The sequence below is a fragment of the Eleutherodactylus coqui genome, chromosome 6, assembly GCF_035609145.1.
Source record: "Eleutherodactylus coqui strain aEleCoq1 chromosome 6, aEleCoq1.hap1, whole genome shotgun sequence".
Taxonomy (NCBI): domain Eukaryota; kingdom Metazoa; phylum Chordata; class Amphibia; order Anura; family Eleutherodactylidae; genus Eleutherodactylus; species Eleutherodactylus coqui.
Window position 1 is genome coordinate 181,324,902 of NC_089842.1, and position 15,050 is coordinate 181,339,951.

Consider the following 15,050-nt stretch of genomic DNA (forward strand, 5'->3'; position numbering starts at 1 on the left):
TAGTCAAAGGGACTGTCTTGCTGTCATTCTTCTGCCTGGCTGCTTCTTCCAAGTTTGCCGCGGCCGGAGGGGGCGTGGCTGGCCCCGGAAGTGTCGTTTTCCAGCTCAGCGTCGGCACCCCCCCCCCGAAGTGCCGCGCCCAGAAGTGACCTGCCCAGCCAGCGCCACGGCGTCCTGCTGGTATGCCGTGCCCATACACCTGTTGCTAGGATAGCCGCTGCTGCCTGCTGCCATCGTACTTGCTTCATTGTTAGGATGCCCGCTCCTAAGGTACCTTGCTTCCGTCAGGGGAGCCACAGCCTGGCCACACGTCGACCTGTCTCCAGCAGTGCTTCCCCCTATGCGTCACTGGTCAGAAAGTGCGCCACTCCAGGGAGGGGGGAGCCCTATGGCTGGCGGGTAACCGACGCCAATGCGCATTGCAGGGTCGGGCCCCTTTTTCTTCTCTGGGTGAGACGCAGCAGAAGTGGTGGAGACACCCCCTGCCTGCGTCTCCCCCGGGAGGCCAGTAGAGCCAGGGAAAAGCCCTGACTCCCCGGATTCCCGTATATAGCCACGTCTGCCTCCTAGCAGACACTAAACTAAAGAAATGCCTGCGGGGGGGGGGGGGGGGGTGAGCTAACACTTTTTTGCTTAGTGCCGCCTCCTAGGGCAGTAGCTATATCCCATGGTTTAGGCTGTGGCCCCCAATGATACGGACGAGAAATCGTGTTTTACCAGGAGAGGAGCAAACTCTGAGTGTGATTATGTAATGAACGCAGGAAGAAGGGTGACAACCACTGAGGCAGTGGTCACCATCAACTTCATTTACCTGAGTAACAAGTATGGCAGTGCAGCATGCGCTGTATTGTAAAGCTATTTATATAGAATGGAGATAGAAATTTGCACCACTACCATCTCACTGCCCCCGCGGCAGCACCACCATCTCACTGCCCCCGCGGCAGCACCACCATCTCACTGCCCCCGCGGCAGCACCACCATCTCACTGCCCCCGCGGCAGCACCACCATCTCACTGCCCCCGCGGCAGCACCACCATCTCACTGCCCCCGCGGCACCACCACCATCTCACTGCCCCCGCGGCACCACCACCATCTCATTGCCCCCGCGGCACCACCACCGCCTCACACTACCATCTCACTGCCCCCGCGGCACCACCACCGCCTCACACTACCATCTCACTGCCCCCGCGGCACCACTACCGCCTCACACTACCATCTCACTGCCCTCGCGGCACCACTACCGCCTCACACTACCATCCCACTGCCCCCGTGGCACCACTACCATCCCACTGTCCCTGCGCCACCACTACCGCCTCACACTACCATCCCACTGTCCCCGTGGCACCACTACCGCCTCACACTACCATCTCACTGCCCCCGTGGCACCACTACCGCCTCACACTACCATCTCACTGCCCCCGTGGCACCACTACCGCCTCACACTACCATCTCACTGCCCACGCAGCACCACTACCACATCACAGTACCATCTCACTGCCCCCACAGCACCACTACCACATCACAGTATCATCTCACTGCCCCCGCAGCACCACTACCGACTCACAGTATCATCTCGCTGCCTCTGCAGCATCACTACTGCCTTACAGTACCACCTCACTGCCTCTGCAGCATAACTACTGCCTTACAGTACCACCTCATACTACCATCTCACTGCCCCTGCAGCACCACTATCTCGCAGTACCATGTAGCTGCACCTGCAGCATCACTCCCCCCTATACAGCATATTCAACTCCTCTTCTCCTTGAATCCTTCCTTGATCATTCCATCCCCTGCATGCAGATCTACCACCTTCTCTTCCATTGGTGTGTGTTGCAGAAGCCTTAAAATGCTCATAAACCTTCAATATCTGTGGGCTGAATGGTTCTTTGCCAACAGCCACCTTTCCCAGCATCCTCATACACATGAAACCTCGGTTTGACCAAGTATTCATGTGTTTTCTTGAGCAGAGGGGGACAGGTCTCGCAGCTCATCTTCAGGAACAAAAAGATCATAAGTTGAAATTCAACATGCCCGATCAGCATTATGCATAGCCCCCATAGGCTATAATGGGCCCTGTGGTGTCCATGAATTAACACAGACAGCACACAGGCCAAAATACACTAGTATGCCAGAGGCCAAAGTGTGAGAATCTTCAGAGCTATATGGTAACAGCTGTTGAAACTTCATGCGACAGTCACAACAGGACAGATGCCGACAGCCATAGGAAACCTGGAAAATGCAAAGCTATGTGATGTTGGTTGGGAAGCCTTCTGCACTTGAGGAGACCGTGCCCCTTTCACTGGAGAAACACCCTTAAAGGTTAGGTGTAGGTTTGGGTGCATAGGATGGCCTAACAATTCTACAATGGAAGAGAGTACCAGTACTATAAATTACATGTAAAACTGGAGTTCCATTAGAATCTTCTTATAAATCTCATCCACTTGAATCATTTGCTTCGTGGAAACAAAGTCAAATATTTTCTTCTGAACGCTTGAGGTTTTCAGCAGTAGAGATTCTGTGGCATTGTCCTATATATACACAGTAGCAAATCATAAGTGGAGCTACAATGAAAAGTCTGGGGTATGGAGAAAGCAACACAATTGTATAATTCGATGCTTAAAGCATACCTAACTTTTCAGACAACTTCTACTCGCCTGTGTGAATCTTCTCATATACTTTCATTAGAACATTACATTTAGGTAATTAGTTAGGTAAATCTATCATCAGAAGAGGCAAGACTGCGTACACACTGACTGCAGGTTTGAGAGCAGTGTAAGCACAGGGAGGCTAAACCTGTAAAGACAGCCCTTGCCGGACTGCTAAGAGACATCTTACCAACCTAGTTTCTTGAGAATCTGAGAACCTATGAGCCCCGTGTGGCATAGAGTGTTAAGGCAGCAGAAATGCAGTCCTAAGCTTTCGCTCACAACCTGAAGGTTGCGGGTGGTTCAGGTAGCCGGCTCAAGGTTGACTCAGGCTTCCATCCTTCCAAGGTCTGTAAAATGAGTACCCAGCTTGCTGGGGGATCAAGATGACTGGGGATGGCAATGGCAAATCACTCCGCAAAAACAGTCTGCCAAGAAAACGTCATGATCTGACGTCACTCGAGGAGTCAATCATGACTCTCTGCTTTCACCAGGGCATTTTACCTTCACCTAATGACAAGCAGTAGATTGCAAACCGACTGCACTTCAGCCTTGATTTACAGCAGTAAAAAAAAAAATAATGAAAATATATTACAAGATTGATAATAGGTTAGAAGCGGTGTCGTGTCTCCTTAAGGAGAGCACCCAAAAAGTGTGTGGAGACACCTAGGGGGTGAGTGGGTCAGGGGATGGTATAGTCTCTCCCCAAGGAGAGCACCCAGAAAGGGTGTGGGGACACCTAAAAGATGAGTAAGGAGACTTTATAAGGCAATGCTCCTCTGAGAAATTTATGCAAATAAGAAAGATGTAAAAATACCTCTACAGCGCTTAAAAATGCTGCCATCCAATAGATGGCACTGTATAGGTATTTTTCCATCTTTGTTATTTGCATAAAGATTGATAATAGATTTAGGCTATTAAATAAGTACCGTAGAAGTGGTCTGAAAAATGAGGCATGCTTTAAAATTTTTATATTACCTATGAAGGAGAAATCATGCTAACATAATTGAATTCAATGAAAGGCCGAGCGCTGCATGTGATTGGTTGAGCGCTGTGACCAATCACAGGCAGCGCTCAGCTGTCATATAATGAATGGCTGAGCGCTGCCAGTGATTTTAAATCCACGCCTACTGAAAGAACTTCATTACAGTGATGGGACCCAAGCGGCTTGACGTGCCTGAGCCCAGGCAGCGGCGGAGAGGTGAGTGCATTTTTTTTTAAATTATTTACACCAGATAGAAATGATTTTCTGGGAAGGGCTTATATTTAAAGCCCTTCCCTAAAAATCACAGTAGGGGTTGCAGGCACACAATTGCTTTCAATGGAGCAGTCGGCAGCAACCGTGGCCCCATTGAAAGCAATGCTGCACTGACCTACATTCACACGTGTTTGTGCACGTATGTGGAACCTCCGGTTTTGTGCGCACCTATGTACGTACCGGCACCCTCTCGTGTGAATGCACTCTTATTCTTTAAAACGTCTATTGCTTTAATAATGCATGTTCCTCTTTTGCTCATGTTCCCTCTAGCCTGTAAAGTGCTATGTTGGCGCTATAAAAAGTAAAGATTATTATTAAATAACCAAACCCAGTAAACTTTTAAAACCAGGTTTATTTTCAGGATTTTACAAGTTTTCTCTGCAACCTCAGATACAATAACCTTGTTGCAAAATTCTAATAAATAGCCTGCCTCAAGCACCTCCCCTTCTGAAGTAGGGAAATCAACGATTCCAGAAAGGTAGAGAGAGGCTTGCAAAAAAAAAAAATGTACAAGTGATACCAGGCATTATTATATAAATCTCCTTCATACAGTCATAAAAAAGACAATCAAACACTTTTTTGATCTCCATTATAACATCTTACCAAACGACTCTTGTAGGCTAAATAACTAAACTGTAAGCTTTTTTTTTACCATGTGGGTGAATAGAGTATTTCTGTACATGCCTTAAGCAATTTTTAAAAACAAAAGATAAAAAAAGCACATCTTTAAACGTTGCAAAGAAACAAAGTGTCACAAACCGTACTAATAAAAGCATTGCAAACAATATGTTCAGAGAACAAGTTACATTTTCTTACAAAATATAAATCTCTCTGCCTAGATAGAATCTGGTAGCAAATATAGGGTTTGGTTTAAAAATTTAGGTTATAGGCAAATTCTGAACTGTTCGTTTTGATGCTATGTTGATTTCCATTATGTAGAGTTGAACATAAACTGCACACGTTGTATCTTTGCCCTCTATATTGCTGAAATACTGTAAAATAGCCCAAATTAGGACTGTATGATATTCGTACAGTCACTTATAGGCAAAGGGGACTTTTCAAACAAAAGGTCACCACAAAGAATATTGAATCCAGAATTGTGCGCTATATGTGCTGATACATAACTATAAGAGATGCAAACATATTAGTGTTCCATTAAATTATAAGAAAATACCTTAAAAGGTTAAATTGTGAAGTTTCTGAATAGGATGCAATGCTTCGTTATGAAAGGTCCACCAGGGACAGACAATCTATAGCTCTGTACATTTTAATTAGTTATTAACACGGGCGGCCAGTATGATCTCCAGATCCCTATGCATGACACTAAAGGGTCAACTTGCAACTTGGCAGCAAGAAAACTTCTGTATGATCTCCTGTACCTCTAATTTATGGGTGGATTGGGGGGGGGGGGGGTTATTGCTATTTTACACAAAGAAAGTTGAGGTACAAGTAATTATCTACACTAGTGGGGTAAAAAAAAAAGAAACCGGAAAGAAGCCTTTTTGATAAGACTTTTGGTGAACACCGTACTACAGTACAATGAGAACACAAGCAAACTTTCATTGCTGGCTGATAACACACAGCACATCATTGAAGCTGTAACTTAGGTCTTATTACATGGCTTAGTTTGTTTTCTCATGTAGATTTGCATAAGAAAATTATTTCAAGTGATACAACCCATCCAAAACCAAAAGAAATAATCATTTTATGGCATTTTTTTTTTTTGCTCAGGGATTATTGCCCAAAAAGCAACCAATTTTGTCATTTTTTTTGTCTGTGTGCAAAACTGTACAAGATTTTCTTCTGAAATATTCACATTTCAGCTAATACGTTTCTTATTCGGTGTGATCCTCATAGCATGGGCAGTGTGTATAAGTGATACTTTGCTCGATACATGCAGGCAGGTTAAAAAGTAGAGAGATGTGAAACACTGCAGCTTCTTTCTATATGTACACTTGGATCCAGCTGCAGTTAAAGCTAAAAGGTCTACGAGACACACTTGACTGGACACAAGAAGTCTTCTGCTCTCTACAGTCTGTATTGGCCATTAGCTCATGTCTATAGTGTTGAACACCCATTCCGTGAACTTCTTTAACTTTGCAGTTGCATTCTGGGATTCTTCCTGCAAGCGTAGGTTGTCTTCTCGTAAGAGTTGAATTTCGGCTTGAAGATTCGCTTTATCTTCTTTTTCCTACAACAAGTGCATATGATAATTAGCAAGCAAGCTCGGCTTATACAGCAGATGTGCAAAATCTTTTTTAGACCAAGGGCCACATTATCATAATGAAGCATTTCCAAATTCCACAAAAAAATATTAAAAGAAACCTGTCTTTACTAAACTATGTTATGGGGCTCAATCGTGAAGGAATGGGAAGTACAGGGAGTGGCGTTTAATACTTACCGGGCGCCCCGTTCCTCCACTGTGTCCCCTGTTTTCAGCCAGCTGTGTGCACAGAGATGAATAGGAGAGCCGCATACACAGCCAGCTGAAGAGAGTCTAACTGTGTGTATATGGCAACTTCACGGGGCCACAGAGCAGAATCGGGGCACCTGGCAAGTATGAAACATAGCTCTCTGAACTTCATCTTGGTGAGCCCAATAACATAGTTTATGGGGCTCAAAAGTGCTGACAGGTTCCCTATTAATTGCGTTTTACCATCCAAAAATGTTATGGCATATCATAATTGTATGCCATAAATAAGCCAAGTGTGGCGCAGAGTGTTAAGGCAGCAGAAATGCAGTCCTAAGCTCTTGCTCACGACCTGAAGGTTGTGAGTTCAATTCGCACCTGCTTCAGGTAGCTGGCTCAAGGTTGACTCAGCCTTCCATCTCTCCAAGGTTGGTAAAATGAGTACCCAGCTTGTTAGGGGGGTAATAAATAATTTACCTGAAAGCGCTGAGGAGTAAGTTGACGCTATACAAACAGTATTTATTTATTTTATTTAAATGTCTTACAAGTGCAGGTATGACTTACAGGCCCCCTACCCATTCAGCACTCCATGGCCATGCTTGCACCTGGCTCTCTATTGCAGATTATGGGTGTTGGGGGGTAACAGCCTAGCATTTCATAACTCCCCTAAACCACAGTGGAGAGAGCTAGATGCATAAATGGCCACCTCTATAACTCCACTCCTTTTGAGCCAAACAGGAATCAAGGAACCACATTTTCCCAATATATGGCGAACCCAAAGATGGCCATGTAGTGCACCATCACTACTTCGTATGCAAGACTGGGAAAAGACATATCTCCATCCAGTTCAGCCTATATTACTTGTCCTTTCCTTCTCTTGATCTACGTGCCACCTCTCTTCTCTCGGACGTGGAGACTACAGGTCAGTGAAGAGAGGAAACTAGATGCTTGCATACACATTTCTGTGGCTGGGGACCGCACAGAATGGCATCACAAGCTGCAGGGTGGTCACCCCTCATATATAGCCTTACCTTTGAAATCTTTTACCCCTTTACAGATGACTGTTGTAATAAAGGAACAATTATTTACTTTTTAATTTGGAGTTCGGAATAAAAAATAAATAAAGAGTCACAGTAGGGGTTGACTTAATTTCTAACAGGAACAGGAGGAAAAGACCAGTCAACATGGCAATCTGCATTGGCTGTAACCAAGAAACAAAACAAACAGTTGAATGTGAAATCTAAATTTGGTTACTTATGTGTGTTCTTTATAGATGCACACATTCCGGACAAGGAAATACCGCAATGCAATTGCATGTGACCATCACGTAATTTTAGCTTTCTACACAAAGGAGTTTTTGTAGATATATTCGTTATGCAACAGAGAATCAGTAATTGACAAATGATGTATTGTAACAAGATACATGTTGTGTGTAGTATATTACTGCAACACTATCATTTTCTCTGAGTAATCTGAGCTTTTCTACATTTCTCATTAATTTCAGTGGAAACTGTAGGCTTGGCCATGTCTCTAGCCACTTCCATGTAGTATGACCTGCATCAATCACACTTTCATTATGCCTTATTGACAATAAGATAAGGGGTTGGTTCAATTGGAAAAGCCCTTCTCAAAAGCAAGCTGGTCTGGTAGCTGTAAACCTTGGCAATCAAATGCTACACCTGTGGAATGCATAACAGCGCCCATTGAAATAAATGGGAGACTATTATCTTAAGACTGTGAGGGACACCCTTCTATGCCCTTAAAGAACTTCAGGGGTTGTTTAATTGAGACCACTTTAATTGTAGGAAGGCCCCTAACAATTGGCACATTTACTGCTACATTTGCTTGCTTGTGAAGTTCAGTTGAAACTGGAAGAACACGCTGTAGATTAACTTGTCACTTTACCAAAATGGAGCAGATTTAGTTATAAATTATAAGTGGTGGTCAGAGCTATATTTTTTTCTGTAAAAGTATGTTCCCCATGCAGTAAAATAACAAATCGGCATATTCTCCTCTCTACCCTCTCCCACTGTGTCCCACATCGGTGCTCGGTCCTCTGCTGCTCTGTTAATTTACAGGCTGCAGCTCCGCTCGGTTCAGGCGGATGTCACAGGCACTGCAGCCAATAACAGAACTCAGAGGGGAGAGCCGAGCTACAGCGCAGAGCACAGCGGGGAGAGATGAATATGCCAATTTGTTATTTTTCTGCATAGGGAACATACTTTTACAGAAAGCTGCATATCATTGGGATGCTTGAAAAAAAGCATTCCAGGGACTATCAGCATGCCTGGGGTGCAAGAAAACATCAGATATAGAGTATCAGAAACCTGCTATGAAATCTCTCGGTACTCCTACACAGGTTGTTTGCAGGTCTCTGACTTGCCCAAAAAAAGCGACAGGCTAATTGCTCCAAATTGCCACAAATAGCGTCAAAATTATGGCATAAACTAGGTCTACTAATATATGGTATAAACTTAGACTAGACAAATCAACAGATATATCATTCAACAGAGCTACTGTGATAAAGTAACAAATTTTACAACTAACACGGTTTTTAGACAGTACTAGTAAATAAGCGCCATTGTGTCCAATGTATCTTTAGTTATTCTAATATTAAAGAGAACCTGGCACTAGGCTCATGCTGCCTGAGCCATGGCATCACAAACCCAGGACAGGTATGCACATTGTGTCCAGGTAACACTTGAAATACTGCAGCGTTTCAGAATAAACATACTTTGAAGTTTGACTCTGAACGGAGCTCTAAGTCACAAGCGTGGGCCGCGCTAGCCTCAAGTAGACTGAAAGCTCTTTCCCCTTGTGTGTATAGAGATAGCTGTCACTCTACAAGTTGCGGGTACGAAGAGGTTGGCCGCGGCCCCCTCTGTGTGACAGAGACCTTGTCAAATTTCAATGTATGTATTTTGAAACAAGGCAGCGTTTGAGAATAAAACATACAAGGATGCACAGTACAGAACTGTCCCAGGTTCATGATGCCCGTGGTTAGAGCAGCATAACCTGTTGATCAACTCTTTTGAAATTATGTTTTTTGCTTTTTTTTAATGTTGGCTCTACTTAAGTTACATTTGTGATGTTTAAAAAACACTTATCAAAGGAAAACAAATCGTTAGAGCAGAGATCTACACATGTGCTTGGATTGTCTCAGCAACCAGAATGAAAAAGTGCATTATTTAACATATATTTATGGCTGCATTTAAAGGGGTTGTCCCGCGATAGCAAGTGGGGTTATACACTTCTGTATGGCCATATTAATGCACTTTGTAATGTACATCGTGCATTAAATATGAGCCATACAGAAGTTATTCACTTACCTTCCCTGCGCTGGCGTCCCCGTCACCATGGTGCCGTCTAATTTCAGCGTCTAATCGCCCGATTAGACGTGCTTGCGCAGAAGGGTCTTCTTCCATCGGCTCGGTCCGGCAGCAGCTGCGTTCTGGCTCCGTCCCCTTGTACGCATAATCGCGTAACTCCGCCCCGTCACGTGTGCCGATTCCAGCCAATCAGGAGGCTGGAATCGGCAAACGTGACAGGGCGGAGCTACGCGATGACGCGTACAAGGGGGCGGAGCCAGAACGCCGCTGCTGCCGGACCGAGCCGATGGGAGAAGACCCTTCTGCGCAAGCGCGTCTAATCGGGCGATTAGACGCTGAAATTAGACGGCACCATGGCGACGGGGACGCCAGCAACGGAGCAGGTAAGTGAATAACTTCTGTATGGCTCATATTTAATGCACGATGTATATTACAAAGTGCATTAATATGGCCATACAGAAGTGTATAACCCCACTTGCTATCGCGGGACAACCCCTTTAAGGAACAAGAAAATGGCGAAGAACAGCAATAAAAGGGGAATAATTAAAAAAATGCTGTTGCCTCTAGATCATGCAGTTACATATTTGTGATAAACACCCTCTGGTGTTCTTAATTCCCTTATCTAATGGAGACTTCTCATTGGTGCTGAATACAAGTCATCCTGGCAGGCCCACATGTACAAGTGGGTCCAGGTGGTGGAAACTAGGTACATTTCTCCACCAGCTCTGAACATATTAGGTGGACATTCTGACAGGAAATTAAAAGAACACCATGGGCATCATAGCAACAATATAACCGTAATATCTAGATACAAGAGCATAATGTAACTGACTGGGATTATAAGCATTATGCGGACCCATGCCCCAGTCAAATATTAGTTATAATAAATGGTTTTATTTATTTTGTATTAAAAAGTATATTTATAAAAAATTTTAACTTCCCCAATTTCTTAAGAGCCAGCTATACACATGACCCCACATATCAATGCATGTATGCTTACACAGAGGCAGTCATCACACTAAGGCAGCAGTACTGAGGAAGGCCAGGGCAGAGCTGAATACAGTGGACTTATAAACATGAGTCCACTTTATTACTTTTACTTCTCTCATCACCTCTTCATACTTGTGTTCCCAATAAAACACCACAGCTGAAACAGGTTTTCTTAGAACCATGTTGTGCCGTTCCTCTGTTATGCCCCTTAGAAGTCTATAAATAAGCTGAAAACTGTTACCATTCCACTTGTCAAAAGGGTGTGTTCCTACACTGAGCACTGATTGGACAGGTCAGACTATGTAGAACACCCCTTCCCTCCAACTGCTAGCACTAACTTGTATGTACTCAAATCTACAGCTCCAATACACCTATGTGGATAAAGCCTAATAACACTATATGTCCACAAGTATAGTAAGCTTCCTCTACACTAATTTACCTTTTTCAAGTCGTACTGCAGCATTTTCAGCATGTTTTCCAATTGTTCAACCTTTGAAGCAAGAGATGTGGGAGATTCTTTCCTGTGATGAGGAGAGATACAGGAAAAAAAAAATTAGTGCCTGTTTATTTTGTGGACGTGAAAAACGAATGACTTGCAGAAGTGAAAATAGACACATGGAATGCATACAGATGGCATACAAAACTGCACTTGAATGAAAAAAAGTCAATTTTTTACATACTTAACACAGACAAGTTTTTATGCTCGTGTACATTTGGCCTAAGTGTTTACTGCGTCACAACTACTAAAATCACATCTACACTGCTCAGTAATGCTTGATCATGTCCTCTGTGCTGCCGTTATCTGTGTATGTTACAGATATGGAACAGGACCTGGTGTTTTCCCCATGTGCTTTTTATGGGAGACATTATAGCAACAGCTCTACCCACAGGCTCAGGGAAAGCTGACAATTACAGGTAAAGCCTGCAGAGGCAAAAACTTGTGACAACAGCAGGCTACAAGTCATAATGAATGATCAGAAAGTGTTGATCCTCATGTACACACATGACCACTTAGGCCGCCTGCACACGGGCGGAAATCCCACGACTTCCGCCACTAAAAAGCCTGCATAGGACTGCATTATAATACACACTCCTATGCAGACGGCCGCGCGAAATCTCGCACGGCAAACAAACCGCGGCACGTCCTATTTTTGTGCGGGGCTTAAATAGCCATGCATGCTCCTCTGGGTAATATGCAAATAAGGTAGATGGAATAAAACCTCTACAGTGCCACCTATTGGAAGGCAGCATTCCTTTAAGCCAATGTCAGACTTTTTCTACAAGCCTTGTAACAGTGATTTAATTCCCCGGTCATTGTTACAAGGCTTGTATAAAAAGTCTGACTTTGGCTTGAAGGAATGCTGCCTTCCAATAGGTGGCACTGTGGAGGTATTATTCCATCTCCCTTATTCGCTTATTTCCACTGCACATGCCTAAGTGCTCGGGTGGGGCAGCTCTGATTCACAGCTGCAGTGTCCAACTGGGAGACTACTGCAGCGCTTCATCATAGCTGCTCATTGGACATAGGAGAGCACAGGAAGAAGGCCCCCCCCCCCCCAAGCACTTGCAGTTGCAAGAAGCAGGGAATAAAAGTTGATTTTATCAGCACTGCATTTGCTGACAAAAAGTGATTGTCCCCAGCAAGAGTAATAAGTATATTATAGCGAGCTTTCGAACCTACTTATGGTTCTTCCTCAGGCTTATGGAGTGACCGAGACGCAGCCCTGTCTGAGTAATGCTCTCCTGCCCCACACGGAGCTGTCCGCAGTTTGCATCAACCAAACTGCTTAGAGACTTTCTTTAAGACTTGGCAACCCATTCAAGCATATGGCACACATTCCTACTTTTAACAGCGCTGTGCATTAACCTCTCAATATACCCAATTTGGGAAGTTCTTTAAGGCACTTAGAAGATTGTTTTTTTTTTCACATTCCATGTAAGTGTATGAAAAGAAATATAGGAGGTTTAAAAACATCCACCAAGGAATAATAGTGAAAAATGAAATTCCTAAAAGTCATACCCAAAGTAAGTGCTGGTCTGGGAGGTAGACTGTCCATCCAACTGTTCACCCATTGAGGCTGCGCTCCCAGGTCTATGTTCATCATCCGGAGAGGAAAAGAAGGAAGCTCTCTGATCTAGAGAAAAAACAGAAATAAAAGTTCAGTTTGCTTTAAAAAAAAAACAAAAAAAAACCTAATTCACTATTGTATAATGGCAACCGATATTGCAGTATTTTGTTGTGCATATTAGCGCAGCATTATCAATCTTTACCAACGACCTATGTTAAATCAGCTCAGCCACACAATTTCCTAACATTACTCCTTAAGTGTTGTCCATGTCTGAATTATTGATAATCTATCCTCTCCTCAGAAAAGGTCATCAATAATTGATTAACGTGGATCTGCTGCTCCCTACCCCACCGATCAGCAGTTTACCGGACTGCTGTCAGTGTTATACAGAGGTGGAAGCAGACAGCACTGTACATTATGTAGTGGTACAGGTTGGTATTGCAGTGACTGTTCATTTACTTCAATGGGAACTTTAAGTCTAATACCAAGCCGGGCCAGCAGAGATCGCCCCAGGCACTAGCCTGTTACACAGCTGATTGCCAGCAGTGCCAGTTGATGGAATCCCGCCGATCTACTATTGATGGCCTGTTCTGAAAATAGGCCATCAATAGTTTACAGCTGGAAATCCCTTTTTAAGGCCTATAGCTTAACTTTTGTATAATTTTAAAGCCTAGAGCCCTATGTTATGTTATACCAGGATCATAGCTATTAGTGCAATATTAGGGAGCAGGAATCATTTTAAGTTAGGGAGCTGGATTAAAAGTTTTACATCCTGTGTCTCTGTAGTGGAAGGTGAAGGGGAAAGTGAGACTAGGAATAAAGATAATAGGGTCCTATGATCAGCTTTCCCTCTGCACAGCCTTCCAGTGACCCCAGGAGTGTAACACAGCATGCCGTGCTATTTCTACCTATAAAATACCAAAAACCCTGCTGGAAACTGAACATATTTCGTCCTGTTAAATACGAGAAGCCCTGCTGGAAACTGAAGCGACCTAATTATGGTCAATGGGGTCTGTTCTGTTCGTTTCCGTCACAAGACAGATCAGTTCGGCCAGCGAGTGACATTTTCTCGCTCCCCAAACAGAGCAGGAAAACAGAAATCCTGAGTACTGATCCTTCTTTCCCTGAATACATCTAGAGGTTTAGGCCAACAAAAAAAAAAAAAGGGAAGTCTATCAGAGTAGGTCCCCATCTGAATAAAGGTTACCGTGACACGGTAATTGGGCCCACGTTTATGTGGTTAGTAAATTTACCAAGTTATGCAATTTTATAATAAATGTGTATGAGTGCTGAGGTGTGTGTTTTTTGTATTGTAATTGCAGCTTTCCAGACCCCAGAAAACAGATTGGGGGTTTTTAAATACGGCTGCCAGAACGGACAGTGACATTTACAGTATTAACTGCTACTGTAAATGGCTAGCTGTCAAAAATAGCTGGCACCCACCAGCTGCTTTTCCCCTCCATAAAAACCCTAAACCATTAGGATGTAACTATACATCCTACTGCGTTCCCCCAAAATACGCCCTACCCTGATTTTAGGGGCTTGAAATATAAGACCTCCCCCCAAAAGGCCTAGCTGCACTAGGTTAAAAAAACCACAAAACCGCAATACTCACTTCACAGCTGGTGTCTGTGTTTCCTGCGATGGTCTTCCCAGCAGTGCGGCAGGCTGCTCTGTAATCCTTCCCGCTGTCATCTCTCTCTGGTAAACGGGGCTTTGAATTCCCGCGCCTCAAGCAAGTAAGTGCTGTGATTGGATCGAGCGCCAGCTAATCACAGCTGGCGCCGATCATGCACAGCCATTCAGTGAATTACATCACTGAATGGCTGTGATTGGTTCATCGAGCTCCGGCTGTGATTGGCTGGCGCTTGATCACAGGGCTCACTTGCTGAAGCCAGGGGAATTCAAAGCCCTGTTTGCTAGAGAGAGATGACAGCGGGGAGGATTACAGAGCAGCCTGCCGCACCGCCGGGAAGACCATCGCTGGGAACACAGAGGCCCCCTTTGTATGACAAATGTATCCAATGGCACTGACCTCTGCTGTGAAGAACTCTGTTCTGTACCTCTTCCCCTCCAGGCTGTATATTCTGCACTTTCCTTTCAGCGTCCAGGTCACATGACTAGAACTCTGACAACACTGTGCGCTACAGTTAATGACAACTATGAACAGAAAAAACTGTCCTCCTTAGCCATAAACAACCAATCACTGCTCAGCTTTCATTTCATATTCTACAATTGAAAGTGAAAGCTGCACTGTGATTGGTTGTTTTGGACAAGAAAAAAATGTCTTTAACAATTGACACAAATCTGCCCCATTAACTGCAGGACACAGAGTGTTGGTCATGTGAC

General features: G+C 44.2%; 1 protein-coding gene across 8 annotated transcripts in view; it reads right to left on the reverse strand.

The window, feature by feature from the left end:
- Positions 1 to 4,237: 4,237 nt before the first annotated feature.
- Positions 4,238 to 15,050, reverse strand: part of SIPA1L1 (signal induced proliferation associated 1 like 1) — a 255,828-nt gene continuing 245,015 nt past the window's right edge. For all 8 annotated transcript variants that reach the window (XM_066608379.1, XM_066608380.1, XM_066608381.1 and 5 more), the window contains 3 exons: positions 12,653 to 12,767; positions 11,072 to 11,153; positions 4,238 to 6,094 (listed from right to left, as the gene is read on the reverse strand). In XM_066608379.1, the coding sequence (XP_066464476.1) occupies positions 5,951 to 6,094; positions 11,072 to 11,153; positions 12,653 to 12,767 (341 nt within the window). In that variant the 3' untranslated portion in view covers positions 4,238 to 5,950. The remainder of the gene's footprint in view (positions 6,095 to 11,071; positions 11,154 to 12,652; positions 12,768 to 15,050) is intronic.